Source organism: Gordionus sp. m RMFG-2023, chromosome 3, assembly GCF_954871325.1.
Source record: "Gordionus sp. m RMFG-2023 chromosome 3, tfGorSpeb1-WG-v2, whole genome shotgun sequence".
Lineage (NCBI taxonomy): Eukaryota > Metazoa > Nematomorpha > Gordioida > Chordodea > Parachordodidae > Gordionus > Gordionus sp. m RMFG-2023.
This window is the reverse complement of record NC_088777.1, coordinates 1,804,419-1,824,668: the sequence shown is the minus strand read 5'-3', so window position 1 is coordinate 1,824,668 and position 20,250 is coordinate 1,804,419. Positions and strand designations below refer to the sequence as shown.

Genomic DNA, 20,250 nt, shown 5'->3' with positions numbered 1-20,250 from the left:
TAAAATGATAATGATCAGAAACCATGTATTTATCAGATTTTAATTTTTCTGCAGAAACTAAACTTTGTTTAAGTTTGATGGAGTTTAATTTTAATTAAGCCAAATTAATTTGTAAGATCATTTATCATTATGGCTTAAATTAAACTATGAAGAATATAAAATTAGACCCTTCTTGTTCATTAAGAGAATACTAGTAATTTTATTTAAAATCTAAATTTATATTACCTATATAAAACGTGACACGGAACACTTAAAAAAAATTTAATTAAAAAACATATATTAAAGGTAACCTAAACTAAAAAGTGTTACATATTTCTCAACACGCTGAACGTTTGGGCAAATTTTTGAAAGCTATAACGAGATATCTATTAAATGTAGCTTTAACAGCATTCAGTTTATCCATATATCTCTGAAAAATAGTTAGTGTACAAAATAATCAAGACATCTTTTAATATTATATTGAAACTAATTGTAATGTTATATAGTAATTAGGGATGATATGAATTAAACTTATTCCAATAAAAGAATATTTAAATTCACAAAACAATTTTTTAAGTCAATTTTAATAAATATATTTTTATTCATTATTAATCAGCACGGCGCCAAATATGATTTAAATTCTAAGATGTTTAAGATAACTAGATATATCTTTGATTATTCAAAAATGTTAAATTATATAATCAACCACATAAAGAGGACAACTCGATGTAACAAAATATTGTTACATTCATTTAATCATATGTATTAAAACTTTTAAAATTCTACTAAAATTGGAGTTTATTTATGTCTTCCTTATTTGGGAAATCTAAGTCGAAGGATCCTAAGGAGCAGGTATTATTATCTTCTGCTTACATTTATCTCATATATTTAAGATGAACTCTTGGACTTCAAAATTGAGATCAGAATCAAGGGTATTAGATAGGCAAATACGATGTAATACACATATATTGCTAAATTATTATTTGAAATAAATATTTATATAGTTACTCTAAAAAAACTATTAGCATATTTATTGAATCTATTTTTTTGTCCTATATTTTTTATTCCTATTTAAAAATATTCAATTTTTGTTATCAAAATAGTAAGAATTTATGAATAAATTGAACTCTTATGCAATGAAAATATAATATATCAAATATAGACTTATGCAAATTCAATCTTTTATAGTCTAGGTCAAGTCTGACTTGATATTTATCCTTTAGCATTTTTATGAGAATATAATCATTTAAATCTTCATTAATTACTCAATAATTTAAAAATATATTCTTGAGTTAATACTTAGTTTTTGATAATAGTAAAAATCACAAAATAAAACATTAAAAATTTTTCCAAAGCCATCCAAAGGGAACAAGATCGTACGGTTCACATGCTCAAGGAGACAGTAAAAAAAGCTGGGGATAACAGAAATTCCTGTTCAGTTTTGGCCAAAGAAATTGTTCGTTCTCGAAAAAGCATTGCGAGGTTACACAGTGCCAAAGCTGAAATCAACAGCATAATTATGGCAGTAAAAAACCAACAATCAGTAGGTAAACTAGTTGGAAGTGTTGACAAAAGCACCCAAATTATGAGGAGCCTTGGAAAATTGAACAAAGTTAAATAATTTTTGTTTTTATAATCCAATGATTAAGAATAAAAGAAATTTGCTAACTAGAATATTTACATGCTAATCTATCTATAAATTAAAAAAAACTTAAATTTCTTGTTTATCTAATTAATAAAAAAATTGAAAAGCTCATTGTATTTGTTTTTCTTTAATTAAAGATGCCCGAAATGATGGGGATCATGCGTGAAATGTCAAAAGAAATGTTGAAAAATGGAATAGTCGAGGAAATGATGGAGGATACATTTGAGAACATGGACCAAAGCTTGGGCATTGACCAAGATGATGAGGAAGTTCTAAAGGAAATAGATGGTGTTCTTTACGAAATCACCCAAGGTAATTTATCAAGAATTATCAAGAATTTTCTATACATAATATTCCCGGATTCACTAAATTTTGCTATTTATTTTTTTGGTAAGCGACCGAAAACGAGACAATGGGTCATGTTGTACATATCAATAATTTCAGGTCTTCATTAGCCTTCCTTAGGGCTTAATCTTATTACTTTCATTGAAGTGTATCTCTTCACTCAATCATCTTTTGTCCAACATGCCCAGATCACAGTTTATATTTTCTTAACACCAATCATGGCCTCTACTCTAACCCGTTCCCTTTATTGTTTGTTTTTTCTCTTTCTCCACGATACCCCACACATGCATCTGACTTTTCCCGTCTCCGTTCTTTTAATTTAGCTTCATTTGCTGCTTTCATTGTTTACTTTTTGCCACCATAGACCATGCAAATTCTCGCAAAGCTACAATAAGATTTTTTTTAAACTTCAGATATATATTTTTATTGCGATGACATCTCTCTGAATCTCTTTCATGTATATCTGACACTTATAACAGCAGGGGGATCAATACCTCCATCTGGGTTCAGCCTGTCATTCAAATTAAAAAAAAATTCCCTTTTTCCAAAGTAATGCCATTTCCGTTATGAGTGATTCCATGACAAATCGACCAGTGATTTGGAGACCATTTTGAAATGAATGAAACTTTGCGTGAAGGTTAAGTGGATTGTATGCTTTATCCAAATCAAAATTTTAATGCTCTAGCTCAAATATATCTCGAGTTATGGATTCAAAGTTTGATGAGAACCTTTTAAAGAATATTAAATTTAAAAAATATTTGGTCTATAGTGACAATATCATGTAGCCCTTGAAATTCTCTTTAAAAAAATGCATATTTTAAAAAACATTGTATTTTCGGTAAAACAAAAAATATTTTGAAAGGTTTTGTTTGGAGGCGCATTCCATTTCTTAATTGGTGTTGGAAGCAGTAGGATAATCGTTTCCATACTAGGTAAACCAAGTAGTTAGCGTTTGTGGTTGATTTCGCCCACAGGTCAAGCACTATGTTCTGGAGGGCGTAGGGAGAAAGTCCCGCCTTGGGGAGGGTTTTGTATCGACAAATTTTAAAAAAAATTTCTTACTCTGGGTCAGGGGGGGGGGTGGAGTAGAAGGCTGATAGATCAATATTCCTTGCTCTTGGGATAGATTTGAGACAGAACAGGTACTTAAAAAAGTTGCAGGATGCTTTGGAGAAATCCGATATTACGCTTGAGGTTCCGTTACTCCTGGGAATCTAGAGGAGCAGAACGTGTCATCGGTGATCTCGATGATGGCGGCATGCACTAGTTGTAATACTATGGGGGGTGTGCTTATTTGCTAACTGATAAATCTATTCTTGAAGTAGCCGCCGTGATTTTCTACAACTTGATTATCGAACCTGGGACAAAATCTTCTCAGGGATATCTTTCTTGTAAGTGGGGATTTGGCGTGGTGGGGCTTGAGAATGGACGCTGATAGGTCCAGTCTAACATGTTTTCCAAGAGAATCACCCCTTCGATAACATCGATTTTCGAATTTTACGAGAAAACTTGTAACTAATTAGATAAGGGTTTTTTTTTAAAAAATTCCATTTAGCCTAGGTTTAGAGACTGGTGTAAAATTATGGGCAATCTTTAGCAAAACAAATTCTCTATTATAAAGTAAATTATATATATTTTTTTTAATATATATATAAGGTCAATTAGGTAAAGCGAACCGGGCTGTTCAGGAAGAACCTATCCCCACCACTTCAAAACCCACATCCGTCTCCGATAAAAAAGTGCGGGTCAGAGAATTAGAGCGCGAAACTACTCAAGAAGACGAAGAGAACGAAGACGAGGTCAGGGATATGAGAGATAGATTGCACGCCCTTAGGAGTTGAAGAAAAAAAAACATATGATGGAATTTGAAAATATGTATATATATATATTATATTTATTTAATTTAGACGAAAGTTAGGCGCCATTTTTTTAAATATAAATTAAAATATATATTTACCTAGAACCATATTTTATAAAATATATACATTCTCATTCGAAAGAATTTTGACAAATAAATGTCTTCTTTTTTTTTGTTTATTTGTATAAAAGCGTAAAAATTTTTTTTTTTTTTTCCTCTGCAATGCTTTATTTTTTCCATGAGCGCGTTTAAATTTAAAAAATAGGAATTTAATCGGAAAATATATTCCCATCATGTTTGAAATCCTCATCTTAGAGTTGATAAAAGGCTCGTTTTGAGGCCGGTTTTTAAAAGCTCGTTTAGAGCCGGTTTTTAAAAACTCGTTTTGAGCCGGTTTTTAAAAACAAACTAATTCAATATTTTAGCCAGAAAGATATTGCCTAAGCCTTCGAGGTTTCGACAATATATGTCAAAACTTTTGTTCCTTCTATGAGCAAAGTCTTCAGGTTTGCGTAATATTTTTCTGGGGAAGAAATATGGAGTTCGCCATTTTTTAAAAATGGGCCCGAAACAACATTAACCTATCTTCATGAATTGTAGACAATTTTGCCGATAACCCTTTGAGTGATTTATAATTTATGTAAAAAAAAAATGTATGGAAAATTTATTATAAATTATCAGAGTTGTTAAAAGATACTTTTTAAATGGATCTAAATACAGATACAACGTCTAAAATAACATCTAGATACAGATTATTTAATCAAAAATCTATCTAGATATAGATACCACATTTTTATATCTAGATACAGGATCCTAGATCCTTTAACAACTCTGTAAATTATAATTAAGTTTAAAAGGTTCATGGGAAAAAATTGCCTGAAATTCGTAGAGTAGGGATTCCAAACATGGCGGCATTCATTTCCGGTAAAAATTAGATTTTTAGATTTAGAAAGAAAACGCGCTCAAATAGTGATTTAAATTGGAAAAAAAATAACACATTTACCGGAAATAACAAAACAGATAGATCTCGATATTCATTTTTTTTTTAATTTAAAAAATAAATTTTTTATAAATTAAATATATTAAGTGATGAACCGAACCCTCTTAAAACGCATATTTATTTATATATATTTTTTTTATATAAAAAAGAAAAAAAATTGTGATTATATGGATTAAAATGTAAATATTCTGTTTGTAGAAAATTCAATTATATAGTCTAATATTAAGTAAATAGGTTTGTATTTTTGCATAATAACTATATTTTTAATCATATTAAGCTATGCCTATAATCAAAAACTTTCACAAATTTTAAATAGTTTTTAGAATTATGTTTTGGACATGTTTCTTATTTTTCGATTTAAAATAACTTATTAATTTATTTTCATTAAAGTTTTCTAAAGTTTGTGAATCTAATTTTTTTATGTTTTTGGACACAGCCCGAGAGAAAAAAAGAAGTAGACGAAAAAAAAATATTAACTTTACCTTCTTTCTAATTACATACCAATTTTATTTTCTTATCGATTCATGGTTTATCGTAAGTAATTGCGACCATTTTAATTTTACCGCAACCTCGTCAAAATTTGCTTATAGAAGAAAAAACTGTTCCCGCCACTGATTGAACCAGAGCTTCGGTTGACGGTTGATTCGCGGACGTGTATTTGATATACATATATAAGATTATATAAAAAACAACCACACCTCTGAAGGACATTATACGCGAGACGGCAATAATAGAAGTCAGGCAGGTGACAATCATTTGTATCGAACCTTGGTTTAGCCTAGTTTACCAATAGAATTTATAAACTATTTCATTTAATTGTATTTCTTAAAATATATTACACATATCAAGATATCATGATGAATCATAATATCTATAACCTTAATCAATCAATCACTGAAAACGTATCTTATTAATTATTTATTTTAAAAAATCAGGGTCGCGATCTCAATACGTTTTTAAAAAAAATTAAAACTTTGCCTTTCGCGCTGAAAATGAACCGTACCTTTCCACTAGTATAATTTTATATCAATCTTTTCATTTTATACCATGATGTTTTAATGGTTCAGGCACATTTTAATTGTGGAAAGAAATCTTAGAGACCAATTTTGTAGGGAATAAATAATATATTTTCGTTGTACTTTTGCAAGTTTAATTTCAAGATAATTAACTAAAAACTGTTATTTTATATATATCATGCCATAATGAAATTTACGCTTACCCTGAACATCTAGAACCCAATTTATAGATATTTATTATATTAATAACTATCTATAAATCACATTCAAGATTTAAAGATCCACGGAGAATATGGGCTTGTCATTAGAATTCAAACAATTTCACCAAAAAAGTTTTAAGATACTTTATACGTACACATTTTAAATACTATTTAAATATGAATTTAAAATATAACTATTATATGTGATCTCATATCAGGGATATTACAAATTATTATTTGGTCGAAAAGGTGTTTAAATGCTTATCTCAGTTAAAGCAACTTTGAGAAGCATTCGTTCCTAGTTCTGAAAGCATATCTATTTTTTAGAAATTAACTTTTTAACTGTCATTAAATTAAAATATACTTTCTTAAAAAAAAAGATAATTAATTATTCAAATAATACAAAAGCATATCAAATAATAAACTATATTTTTTTAAAATTCCTTAGACACTAGATCACGTCTACCACCCCTCATATATTAAAAAATTTTGACCACCCACCTTCCCTTCCCCTCACGAAATTTTTTAGCTATTCCATTGATCTTAGCTGTAAATAGAATATACTTTCTAGATTAGCTAAATAGAAAAATACAAAAGTTTGCCAAAGATTAAAAATCAAAAGGTATTTCGTTCTAAGACATAAATAGCATATTGTGACTAAGATACATAAAAAAGTAACTTATAACTGAAGATACTAAAAAGTAACTTATAATTTAAGATACAAAGTAAAATGAAGCAAGTGATACTGCCTAATCTAACTAGGTCGTGAAAAAGTGAATTTAATGTTCAGTAACTTAAAAACAAGAAGAAAAAAAAGTTGACGATCGAAGTTTAGATCAATTGCTTTCCCTACCCACAATTTGTTAAAATATCCCGTTATGGTTGAAACTTTATGATATAAAAATTTTTTTTGTGAAGTCACATTTAGGACACACAATATTATAATAGGATTTTAATTAAGTTCCTATTTTTTGATAAATTATAAAGATTTCGTATATTCTGATTTTTATTTTCTACAGTTTATGCATGTGCTCCAGTTACTAACATAAAATATATAAATTAATAAATAATATATAGACTTATTTATAAAAATATGCATTATTTTATATTTTTTTTTCCTCTTGAAAGTTTATAAATATATATATATATTTAATTATTTTGTGAATTAATTTTTAAAACTTAATTTTTTTCTATTTTTTTTAGATTATTAATTATCCAAATGTAAATAATCAATTATTATGCGTTGATTGAAATCTGTCAATCCGAAAACTGAATAATATTGCATCTACCAATTGTATATTAGATATTGATTGTCATTTTTATTTTATCCATTCTCATTCCATGAAAGTTTCCGTGTATACGATTTTATCATTATTTATTTTTTTTTACTCCCTGCAATAGGAATGTTTGACGTCATTATCTGTAAAGCCATTTATTAGCGAATCTGGGGGAGTGACTAATCTCTCCAACAATTTATTGGCATCCAGTAATATGCCATTTAACGGAAAAGGGTTTGTCGATATATCGATTGTCGATTTCTTACAATTGGTATCCGAAAAATTCTTGTATTTAGCCTTCTTAAAAAACCCGTCGGTGGTTTCGTCCGAGGTGTCTCCACTTATAGGCGATATGTTGAGACCTTTGTTGTAGTAGGAGAAGGGACTTTCTTTAATTAAAAGAAATATAATTAATTGTAAATATTTGTCAGAACGCGCTGATTGGATAAAATTCTGAAAACGGTTACACAATGCCAAAAATATATTAACATTCCTAGTAATATTATGGCAAATATCTCCTTAGAATATAATTGAGCATATAATATGAAATCAAATATGTGTGTGATAGAAACCCGATTAATATCCGAAAACCATATGTTATCGGCATTGTATTTTTTTTCCGTAGCTCGTAAATTTGAAAAATATAATTTTACCGGAAATATATTCGATTCATGTTTGGAATATCTTATATGAATTTCACAAAATTACCCTTTTAACTTTTGAGTAACTTAATATTTCTTCCAAATAATATTACGCAAAGCCTCGAGATTATGATTGCGGAAGGAACAAAGGTTAGGACATCTATTAAGCGAAATCTCGAGGCGTAGGCAATATTTTTCCGGCTAAAATATTGAGTTGACCGTTTTTAAAAATCGACTCAAACCGATCCGTTTAAACAACACTATTTTTGAGTCATTCATAATTTATATAAAAAAAACTATGGGAAAACCCAATAATAAATTGTGATAAGTTCAAAAGTTCATGACAATATATTACAAAAAATTTACGAAGTAGGCAAATTTTTGAATTTAAAAAAAACGCTCTCAAAAAAAATGATTTAAAGTTGAAAATATAATACATTGCAGCTAACATATATATCAGTGGCGTGTCCAGGATTTTTTTATAGGGGGGGGGGGAAATTATTCATTATTTAATAATAATTATAATTCTATTTTTAACTATTATTTACTAATTCGTGCTTATGGATAGGATATTACAAGCCTATTTTTTATTATTTCAAGTTAGGTATATTATATTTAATAAAGGTTTTTTTAAATGTAAAGTTGAAATAAAGTGTAATGTCATTTTTTTTTTATAAAATTTGCTTTAAAAACTAGCCTCAACCTTAAATTTTCATACAATATAAGTAGAATGTAATTTTTTTATTGAAAATACTAATAGTAGTGTGTTATTGACTAGAAAATAATTAAATTAACAAGTTTTTTTAACTTCTTATCAAATACAAGATTTTTAATTATTTCGTTTGTCGTTGGAACCAAATCTCTGTGTATATTTACCCATTTAGCCGAGATTCAGTACTTCGTAAATATGTTTTCAACCTTCTCAAGTTGGAAAAAGTCCTTTCATTCGTACATGTTGTAATAGGCAAACATGCAAGAAAATAAAACAACTTCAAAATATTAGGAAATTGAGCCAAGGTTTCTTTACACCGATTGAGAGCATCAATAGCATGCTCAGGTAAAATAGCTAAACGTATAAATATTTATACCACAATTCGAATTCACTGATTAAATTTATTTCAGTATCAATCTCATAGGAATAAAATTTTTCTAAATATTTAATTTTACCAATGGCATTAGAAAATGAAGAAGGATCTTTGGGTAATAAAACTTGAAGATTGTTAAAGACTTGTTTTTTAGCTAAAAACCGTACTTTTATTTGCGATAAAAAAGTAGAAAATGGATATTTTATAATATTCTTCAGTTGAGCCAATATTTATTTTCATCTCAATAATGGCCTAGGTGCTAGACGAGGTTTAATTAGTGTTATATCATAAAATTTAGCTTTCGATTCAACGTCTAGATAAATATTATGAAAATATTTATCTACATTCATTCTTATTGTATCTACCTGTTCATGTATATTTTCCGCCAAATCAATAACCTGAACCAAATCTAAATTTGGATTTTGTAAATTTCTACAAAGTAGTGAGCTAAAAATAATTTATTGATGCAACTAGCAGCAATGATAAACTCTGATTGATCAATTGAATTCAATAATGATATCGCTGCTGACGACACATTACTTTTTTTCATGCTCAGCCTTATTTATATATTATCGTTTGATTTCAATCTCTTTGACCAAATATTTTTCCATTTTATTAATATTTTTGAATAATATTTTTGAAAATTGATATTCAAATATTTATAAATTTTTGATTGGTGGGAGGGGGGGGGGGTAAAATTTTTATTAGCTTAAAAGGATATTTATGAAAATAGTCAAATTTGCGATGGGGGGGGGAATTTCCCCCTTTCCCCCTATTGGTTACGTGCCTGATATATATAAATTATATATAGATAAGAAATATAATAATATTTGATAACTTTTTTTTTAAATTACCGTTATTATGACTAATAGGGATTGCCCTTTTATTTTTAAACGTATTTTCCTCGTTGTATAAGCAGCTGTCAAATTTCGATAATTTATTTTCGGTTCGTTCTTTTACGAGGGTTGGATAATGTGTCGGTAGTAGTCTTCTTTTAACGTCTGCCGACGAAATTTTACGTATCAACTTATCTTTCGGGTATAGGTGGTGCAAACCGGGCACCACGCTTACATTAGGATCATGGCATATTGATTGATTTTGATAATTTTCCCATCCCGAATGAAGAGTGGCATGCGAGATATACGGATGAGGGGAATAAAATTGGCTTTTGGGAAATGTATCTCTGCTGTCATTTTCACGAGGATGATGACATTTATTATTACGAGAAGTAGAAAAATTTTCGATATAATTGTATTGCTGCGAAAGATCGTTAGGTGGGCATGCTCCCGTATTTAAGCGATCATATAAACCTTTCGAAGAATTCCTGGAGATGTCGGTATTTATTGCTAAGCTGCGTTGGTTTTCAGCGATACGATTATCGGTGTCACTGTAAGAAGTTAGCAATGAGCTCTTTTCGGGAATACGAGTTTGGTTTAATTTAGAAGTTTCGATTCTTTTCTTTTTCGGAGTATCGTGAATATCTCTAACATTAGAAGATGCGCTTTTCGCCGAAGAAGACCTCAAGCTTTTTTGTTGTTCCGATAACGCTCGCATTTCTGACGTTGTCTTATGATTTACATTTATTTTGAGTGTATTAAGTGGGTCGTTACTACTTCTATATAAATCGCCCCTACCTCCGGAGGCGATAGCATTGTGTTCGGCCGACATCTTCGAAGGATTATTCAGAATATCCAGCCCTGGTGGATGTAAAGAGTAATTTTGCTTTCTAATTTCGTCCATCGATAAGTTTTCCGAATCGTGTTTACTTTTTGTTGGAAATATATTTGATTTTTTTTTTTTTTTTTTTTTTACAAAACATTAATAAACAATAAATAAATATCCATTTATAACAGTGCTCATTTGTCAAAAGGTTTAATTAATAAGTGGAAGACATTCATTTATAAAATGTCGTAAGCGTCAATGGGTTTTATTCCGGGGGGGGGGGGGGATGTGTTATTTTTACAACTTTGAATCATATAATGAGCCCGGTTTGTAATATCTAAAGATCGGATTTTACAGGAATGTATTCCATCATGTTTGGAATACCTTATCTTATGAATTGTAGACAATATAAATTTTAATTAAGTTCTAAAGTTTATGGCATAAATTGTCTGAAATTTATAAGGGTATTCCAAACATTATAGAGTACAGTGGCGTAGCTACGGGGGTGGTTTTTGGGTTTGGACCCCTCCCAGAGCAATTTTTTTTTAGATTATACGTTCAAAAGACTTAAAAGTGATTTTATATCAATTATATTACTATTGAAATTATTCTGGATAGTATTATTATAAAGTCATTGAGAATAATCTACTAAATTATAAATAACTTATTATTGATGCATTTAAAAAAATATATTTATTATATATTATCGAAGATATGGTTATGATTTGTAAGATAAACCCGGCCGAAGGCCCGTTTAAGGGGGTTTGGGGGCGAAGCCCCCGCTTTTATATGTATGGACCCCCTCTAAGAAAAATTCCTAGCTACGCCACTGATAGAGTATATTTCCGGAAATCATACTCTAAAAAACGATTTAAAGTTGAAAAAAAAAATAATACATTGCCTGGAAACATATTGACGCTAGCAAACGTATATTAAACTATAAGATAATTATTTTCTTTAAAATTTATTATTACTACCCAAAATAAAGCTTTCAAAATATATACCACGTATACATTCGTAATATTTATATATATATACCTCAAGACATAATTCACGTTAACTATGCAATGCGGCCTGGATGATCTGTTGTTGTGAACGATGGTGCAATGACTTTGAATCCACACCCATCCGTTATTCACAGTCATGAATCTGTAATAAGGCGTTCTAACTTGTCCTTTCTTAAGTACTTTAATCATTGTATAAAAAATATTATTTACTGTATACTCAATATTTCATCGGCTCCTAGAATAGGAATGCTCTTCACTTTGCTCAAATGTTTAAAAAAATGAGAAAATCAACATTTAAAGTTTTAAAATCAAATAATAGGAAAACCTTATTTTGATCAATTATGTGAGAGCTATAATTTTGGCAAATAATTTTTTATCCAGTTCTAAATCAACCCGGTCCGGCCCGGGTATATTCAAAAAATTAAAATCCGGCCCGGCCCATGTTTAAAAATTACGAATGGAGCATTTCTATTCTAGACCGACAATTTATGCTCCTTAAATTCATTAAGGGAATAGTTTTAAATCTTTTTTTTTTAAAATTATTATAATCACTTATTTACGACATTTTTTTTTGTTTAATAAATCCATTGAACAATGTAAGTATAATTTATAATAATTATTATATATATATGACTATAGACAAATTACACTCAACTTATATTATAACCCCTCTTAATGATTATCACATAATTATAATGTTTTATTTTCTAAAATTACATGTAAGGTGAGACTTTTGCAAAGCTTTCAAGTCAGAGGTGTGCACAAATTGATACAGACTTTTTTCTACCAAATCCTGAGGTTCGTACCCAATCAAGGATGTGACCCTTATATATGTGTTTAATATATAATTTATTATAGGTTTCATTTAATATATTTTTCCAAATATTGGTTTTTTTGAATAAATTAATCCTTTTAAATTAAAAAAAAAGAAATTAAATTCGGACATTGGGAGATTCCAATGATTTCTCCAAAGGATCGCTTTTTGGAAATTCGTTACTTTCTGACTAAAAAAAATACATTTTAATAAAATACCACTTTTCGGTAAATTATGATTTTATTAGAATTAGTTGAGTGATTTCAAAGATTTTTGTAAATAACTAAAATAAGAGGTAGCGTTGTTTAAAAATGGCTAACTCAATATTTTATCCAAAAAAAAATATGATGTAAGTTTAAAGATTTCTCGATGGCACATAGGATTGAACATCTGTTGGGCGAAATCTTGACGCTTAGTGTTATATTTTCCTGACTAATAATAGTGAGTTGGCCACTTTTAAAAACCGGTTCAAATCGAGCCGTCCAACAACACTAATAAGAGGAATATAAATATTAATTCGCAGAAACATATGATGATATTTTAGGGCTAAACTGCAATGATTAGTCTAGTCAACTTATCAGTGGCGTAGCTACGGGGGTGGTTTTCGGGTTTGGACTCCTCCCAAAGAAAATTTTTTTTTTAGATTATACGTTCAAAAGACTTAAAAGTGATTTTATATCAATTATATTACTATTGAAATTATTCTGGATAGTATTATTATAAAGTCATTGAGAATAATCTACTAAATTATAAATAACTTATTATTGATGCATTTAAAAAATATATTTATTATATATTATTGAAGATATGGTTATGATTTGTAAGATAAACCCGGCTGAAGGCCGGGCAAAAGGGCCCAGCTTTTATATGTATGGACCCCTCTAAAGAAAATTTCTAGCTACGCCACTGCAACTTATTAAGCATTCAATATGTTGCCGAATTTGATTTTTTTTTTGCTTAAAAAGATATAATTTTAATAAAAAAAAACGAAAAAAACTAGAAATGAAATTGCCCCCCCCCCCCGAATACTTAAAGCGAACCAGAATAGGGTGTGTCCTAGTTCACGAGTTGTTTAGTTCAAGGCCAAACAGCTGTTCGAAATGGGAGACAGCCTCACGGCTGTAACAAGCTAATAAAAGAGATTAACTTCGAATCCAAGAATATGAGCTTGAGATCTAAGCTTGTTCTCATCATAAACATGTCACTCTGTAACTTGATTTCAGTGACAGCGCTGGCGGGAAAGGAATAGGCAACCGCTAATAAACCTATTACCCTGGAGGAAACTTCATTTTCTACTATAGCGGTATGTTTTGGGGGTTTAGCAGGACATTTAACTTTCAGATACCCTGTGCAATGGATGACCTAATGATGCGTTATATAAAATAAAAAAATTCAAATTTAAAAAAATGGATGCCATGAATAATTGTGTTATATCAATGTTTCTATGAGGAAAGCTAACCAGGGCTCTCTAGGACCCACTCTCCCTTAATCCAGTGAGAATGAATTCCCCCGATGACTATAATTATTCCAAAAAAAAGGAATATTGACTATCTGTACCTAAGAATGTATACCATCCTCCCCAAGTTAACCCCCCCCCCCCCTCACCCTACAATTTTAATAACCGAATTGCTTCTTAATCACTCCCCTCTTCCCCCGTGTTAAAGGACTCTATAGGTAACCTTAGAAATCTATATTTTACATTTCCTTAAGTTTCAATTTATTTATTTTTTTACTAACTTTGTATCCATTGCTAGTCAATCCAGCATTTCTTTTCGCTAACACGCATTTCATACGTATACAAAAATCTTTTACCAACGAATAATCTTGTATGTTTTAAAACCAAAAAAAAATAAAATTAAAAAATAAATATAATATATTTTTAAAAAAAAAAACAATCCGAGCCGGGCCTGAAATCATAAAACCCGGGCCGGTGCCGAAATTTTTTTTAAAAAAAAGTATCCGCACCCGGTCCTTGCAAATAGTACCTCTTCAAATCTCCGATATATATATTGTTTATATAATTAATTATAATTATAATTATAATGTATTTATAATCATCTTTAGTGTTTTTTTAAAAAAAAAAATCAATTTATTATATCAATACCTTTATTTGTATCAGATATTTTATCGAGTTCCGGGGTTAGTATGTTAGTTATTTCTTCGTGATCTTCAGTGTGAATATAATCGTATACACTATTGCCCGTTAATTCCACCTGTAAATAAAAGATAGACGTATATAAGGATAATTGCTAACAAAAAATGAATCAGAATTTTTTTTTCAAATAAGTGGGAAAGTGGATTTAAAAGAATTTTTTAAAAAAATAAGGTTTTTTAGATGCTACGGACACTTTTTACACCTTGAACAATATCCTTTTTTTTTTGACTTGATAAGCATAGAATTAGTATTGATTTATAGCTTAGAAAATGGGGAATCTAATCCCTAAAATCTCAGAAAATATAGTTCTTAAATTAAATATCTATAATCCGCTCTCAAAATGTTTTAATATAAAAAAAATATATATATATGTAAATGGGGAATAAATAAATGATAATTAACCTGAGATAACCCTAAATGGACGGATGCAGTTTCGGAGATGTACACAATTTTCCCGTCGGGAGATATGATGAATAAGAATCCTTCTAAAGTCTAAAGAAAAAATATGAGCATTTATACATTATTTAAATCATAATTATTAGTAAAAAGTAAAAAAAAAATGCTAAAAATCAAAGAGTTTTTTTTTATATTAGGCGAGTTGTCAGGGGCTCTAAGGAATGGCAAAGAAAACAAAATTAGATGAGTGGGAAGATGGTAATCTTTATTCAAACAGAGATCCTTACCATTTTTTTCCATACATTCCCCGAGATAATTTAGTTAAAATAATGTATATATATATTTTTTAAACTTGAAGTAGATGAGAACCAATGTCCTTTGCCAGAAGCTCAGCTGGGGTATATTTTACATTGGGCAGTTTCCCCCAATCATCACCTTCATCTATAAAAAAAAAATTATTAACATATTTCTATATATTAGAAATGTAATTATATCTTTTTCCAGAATAATGTATGAGATGTCCTTGTTGTAAAAAATTTTACTTTTTTTTGAAGGGGATGAAATAGGGGGGGGGGGGGGGATGTGTTAGTGTATCAGCCCTTGATAAATTTTTTTACGAACTCTAGAAAAATTTATAAAAATTATATAGCTGTAGGGAAGAAAAAAGGTTAAATATTTTAGTATTAAAGTGCGGAGTGCCAAACTTCCCTGTATGTATCATATTATTTCCTCTCCATGTATTTAAATAATTCTTAGCTTAAAATTTCCAGGTTTAGTCATATCCCACACCCTAATATCTTGCGTTAGAACAGGTTTTCAGATAATTTCTAACCCTTCTAAAAATTAGAATCCCCTAACCATCCGAACGTCAATTTAGCAATAAAAAAAATATCCTTTAAATAAAAGGCAGCGTTTTTTTATTCTAATGCTCAACCAAAATTGTTAGATAAAAAAAAAATACTAAACAACTTTGTAATTTAATACCGATATCACATATTTTTTCACTTGAGCAAATTTTAGTCATTTTGTATATCTGATAAAAATTGAAAGATGAAAAAAAAGATATTAACTGAACAAAAAAAAAATAGCTGGTTATGATTATTCGCCCATTAGAGAGGTTATATTTTTATTTTAGTGTATAAAATGATTTTTTAAAAAAAAAGCCTAACTCAATATTTTACCCAGAAAAAAATAATGCTTAAGCCTCGAAATTTCGAGAATATTATGTGCAGACCTTTGTTCCTTCTCTGAGCAAAATCTTCAGGCCGCTTGGATAATATAATTTCTGGATGAAGTTATTTGATTGAGCAGTTTTTTAAAAATCGGCTCAAAACGAGCTTGTTTAACAACACTAATTAGAACTCTAACATAAATTTTTTGATTGGTTTATAATGAACAAGAATAAATAATGTAGAATGGTAGAATAAATTGTGTGCGATTGTATTGAATAATTAAAGAGGAATGAAGATTTTATTATCGACTAAAATCAAAAAAAAAACAAAAGGTGGAAATAATCATCATCATCTATATATACAAAATTAACATCAATTTAATATTAAATAAAAATCAATGTATATAACGTTTCAAAACATCAATAATATCGAATAAATATAGTATAGTATAACGTTTCTAGCCTTAAGTCTTCTACGATAAAAAAATCCATTAATAAAATTGTTGCTTATATTTAACAGTTTATAATTAAAAATTAAGTAAAAATTAAATGAAATTTTATATTTTTTTCTTTCAAAATAATCCAGAAAAGTGATTATATATTTTTTTTTATATTAACACTTACATGATATCAATAATAATGATTTGTTGCAAAACACTTCCATATATTTGTAAATAATTTTCTTTAAAAAAATTGTTTAAATTTCCTAGTGTTTGTTAAAAGGCGCATTTTGAGCCGATCTTTAAAAACGGACGGCTAATAGGAAAAATATTTATGCAAGCCATAAGATTTTGCTCATAGGATGGTAAAAAGGTTTGGACATTTATTAGTGAAATCTTGAGACTTAGGCAATATTTTTCTTGCCTAAATATTGATTTAGCCGTTTTTAAAAATCAGCTCAAAACGTGCCATTTAGCAACACTACTTGCTATATTTTATTGTTTTAAAAAAATGTTATCAATAATAGTTAATTTTTACGAATAATTATTAGGCAAGTCAAACAATTCAATTTTTAAGGTTCACATTACTATTAGGATATACCTCCCACCTTTTAAGTGTTAGGGATATTCTTAATTCTTCTAAGAGTGGAGACAGCTGACAAATCATTCACTCACACTGTACGTTATAAATAAAAAACAATTTTTTCACAATTGTTGAATACGATGTTCAATTTTGAGAAATAAAATTATAATATTTTTAAAAAAAAACTCTTACAACAAGGCACCTTATATATTTTGTTTTTTTTATTTTGTAGAATTTCCATACATTTATTAAATTACAGTTTATTAGGATGTTTTATATCATGATGATTGACATTACATATTTTCTAGCGAATGCGAACGATAAAGTCATATGTAGTATAATTTAGTTATAACTTACAATTAAAAAAAAAAAAACTTAAAATTTTTCTATATTCGAACCAAGCGACGGTCAAATTCGGGTCGTGATATTCGGGACAAATGATAAAAAAAAAATTCTTTAGAGATAGCGCGGCCAGAAACATTTTGGGCTTGAAAAATTAATCTCGATCAATGACATATAACGATACCTAGATTGACGATGTATTCATGATATTGCACTTGAAAGCGTCGTTGAATGAATCAGCTGGACACGCCATTTTGGTAACCCATATGGTAACTATTTCTCATGTTAAAAACTGCTATTGAATCGATAACTTACATCCCTTAATTATCTCGATGATCGGGCAATTCTTTAATAAAATTTTTGCGTTTTCAGACATAGAAATAAATTGGCCTCTCCGTTTAAAATATTTAATAATGGGGTAATCAAAATGGCGTCTCCAGCTGTTTTAATTGATGTACACCTTTAATGGATGCATCGTCAGTCTAGGTATTCTATATTTAAGTCTTCATTTATAATTTAGACCATATACAAAAAAAAGAGAAAAGTCAACTTGTAAGAAGCCTAAGGAACCATCTAGAATTCCTTCTATATAGTCTACTAGGGTTGTTAAAGGGATCTATTTAGCCATAATAGTATTAGACTCGAGATTTTGTTTCTCTGACCATCTACGAGCAAAATTTCAGGCTTGGGTAATATTTTTTTGGGGGGCTAAAACATAGGGTTAACTGTTTTTTAAAAAATCAAAGTCGTTAAAACTACATTATATTAAACGCACTTTCAATGTTATAAGATAGGAAACCGACATATTATTATTTATAATTTAATAAATTTTTCTGAATGGTATGGGAAGAATGAAATTAATACCATTCTTAATATTTCCATTTTAAAAAAAAACCTATTTGATTTTATAAGTAGCTTAAATAGTTCCTCATTCAAAACCTAATTTTTTTTTTTTTAAATTAATTTTTAAATATACTTGCTATTTTCCTTTTAACAATTTTTGTTTGTAAACTATTTTTAAAGTTTTTCTTTTTGCCAAAATTTTTGTTTTTTTTTATCTAAAGAATATTTCCAAAGGTGTTTTTTTTTGTTTTAATAAAAAAAAACGGCAAAAATAAAAAACAAACCCAGCTTACATTCATTTTTTCGCCTTGAAAAAAAAAGATTTGTTCGGGAAATGGCTTAAACGCTGGTAATAACCAGCTCTTATTTTCCACCTTAAAATATGACAAAAATAAGAATTAAGCTGATTATATCAGTTTTATATTCTCCGTTTGTTGGACAAAATAATTTAATTTATGATAAAATTCATATATTCAAATGACATATAATAATACCTAGACTGTGCATCACTGGAAACAGCTGGGGACGCCATTTTTATTACTCCATATGATTATTAAAAATTTTAAACGAGAGGCCAATTTATTCCCATGTCTGAAAACGCAAAAACTTTATTAAAGAATTGCCCTGATCATGGAGATGATTAAGGAAGCAAGTTATCAATTTTATAGTAGTTTTTTAACGCCAGAATAATTACTATATGGGTTACCAAAAATGGCGGATCCAGCTGGTTTGCATTAAACGACGCTTCCAAATGCATTATTATGAATGCATCGTCCAGTCTAGTTATTATTATATGTCATTGATTATATTATAAGATATATTCTTTTTATTTATTTTTTTTAAACCAAAAACAAAATAATTTATTTTGAAGGAAACACCGTAATCTTATCTATATAATAATAATTGATAATTATCCAAATTATACATTAGTAATATATATTATATAAACATGAATTATTCATATGCGTTATTCGTAACAATATATATTAATATATAAATCCCTTTTTTTTTAATAGCGTAATTTCTAAATAGGCAAATATTAAAGATTCGTTAAAATAATCTTCCTTATAAAATCAATTTACAAAGAAAAATCTAATGTCTAAGTTATATTCCTGATATTTATTACTACCATGGAGACTGGTTCCTAAGAATGTTTCTGGTCTCCGGATCTAATATTTTCTGACTAAGATAGAATTCGTAGTTGGGATATGTAAAAAAACTAATTTCTACGTTATAATCCTGATATTTATTACTACGATGGAGACTGGCTCCTAAGAAGGTGTCTGGTCTCTGGATCTAATATTCTCTGACGAAGATAGAACTCATAGTGGGATATCTGGTATATATCCATGGTTTTTTTAAATTTTGATAATCAAATTTAATTTCTTCATCATCGTACCAAAAACTTAAAAGGGTATATTGATTGATGACTTATAGGCATGAAGATAATATTTTAAGCCGACATATTATATTTATTTTTAAACCTCGGGGTTTTCTATGGCAGATGAGTATAAATATGGACTGATCTGCGAAATCAATGAACGCATAGTTCCCATGACATTGTAAAGCCATTTGACAAGGGGAATGAGGGTTATGCCATTATTAGTCTCAGAATCACACTTATGATTCTCATTGGATAGAGATTTGATTGTTTATTATATTTTCCAGTGTATACTAAGAGTATATTGTTTGTAATATTTATGGTAAGGATTGTGTCATTCGCGCAAGAACATGAATATAAGGAGTTAGGTGGGGATTGAGACTTGACTTAATCTCCATAATTCAACCATA

General features: G+C 28.9%; 2 protein-coding genes across 2 annotated transcripts in view; one reads left to right on the top strand and one right to left on the bottom strand.

Annotated features, from left to right (window-relative positions):
• The first annotated feature begins 720 nt into the window (after nucleotides 1–720).
• Nucleotides 721–3,946, top strand: LOC135926160 (charged multivesicular body protein 3-like). The gene is made up of 5 exons (XM_065461893.1): nucleotides 721–831; nucleotides 873–933; nucleotides 1,335–1,591; nucleotides 1,762–1,936; nucleotides 3,626–3,946. Exons 1-5 carry the CDS (start codon nucleotides 784–786, stop codon nucleotides 3,808–3,810), a joined length of 726 nt encoding a protein of 241 aa, XP_065317965.1. The 5' UTR covers nucleotides 721–783; the 3' UTR covers nucleotides 3,811–3,946.
• Nucleotides 3,947–7,100: 3,154 nt separating this feature from the next.
• LOC135927448 (circadian locomoter output cycles protein kaput-like) overlaps nucleotides 7,101–20,250 on the bottom strand; it is a 31,764-nt gene continuing 18,614 nt past the window's right edge. The window contains exons 3-11 of the mRNA XM_065463424.1: nucleotides 15,433–15,521; nucleotides 15,087–15,176; nucleotides 14,634–14,742; nucleotides 14,267–14,352; nucleotides 13,677–13,891; nucleotides 12,433–12,539; nucleotides 11,747–11,894; nucleotides 9,901–10,811; nucleotides 7,101–7,709 (exon numbers count right to left, since the gene is read on the bottom strand). Of these exons, the coding sequence (XP_065319496.1) occupies nucleotides 7,429–7,709; nucleotides 9,901–10,811; nucleotides 11,747–11,894; nucleotides 12,433–12,539; nucleotides 13,677–13,891; nucleotides 14,267–14,352; nucleotides 14,634–14,742; nucleotides 15,087–15,176; nucleotides 15,433–15,521 (2,036 nt within the window). The 3' untranslated portion in view covers nucleotides 7,101–7,428. The remainder of the gene's footprint in view (nucleotides 7,710–9,900; nucleotides 10,812–11,746; nucleotides 11,895–12,432; nucleotides 12,540–13,676; nucleotides 13,892–14,266; nucleotides 14,353–14,633; nucleotides 14,743–15,086; nucleotides 15,177–15,432; nucleotides 15,522–20,250) is intronic.

Excerpts from the sequence above, each read along its gene's own strand:
- LOC135926160 (XM_065461893.1), top strand. The coding sequence starts at position 784 with ATGTCTTCCTTATTTGGGAAATCTAAGTCGAAGGATCCTAAGGAGCAG. Across the intron at positions 934-1,334 it reads ATTAGATAGGCAAATACGAT|CCATCCAAAGGGAACAAGAT; the intron begins GTAATACACATA and ends ATTTTTCCAAAG. Across the intron at positions 1,592-1,761 it reads GCCTTGGAAAATTGAACAAA|ATGCCCGAAATGATGGGGAT; the intron begins GTTAAATAATTT and ends CTTTAATTAAAG.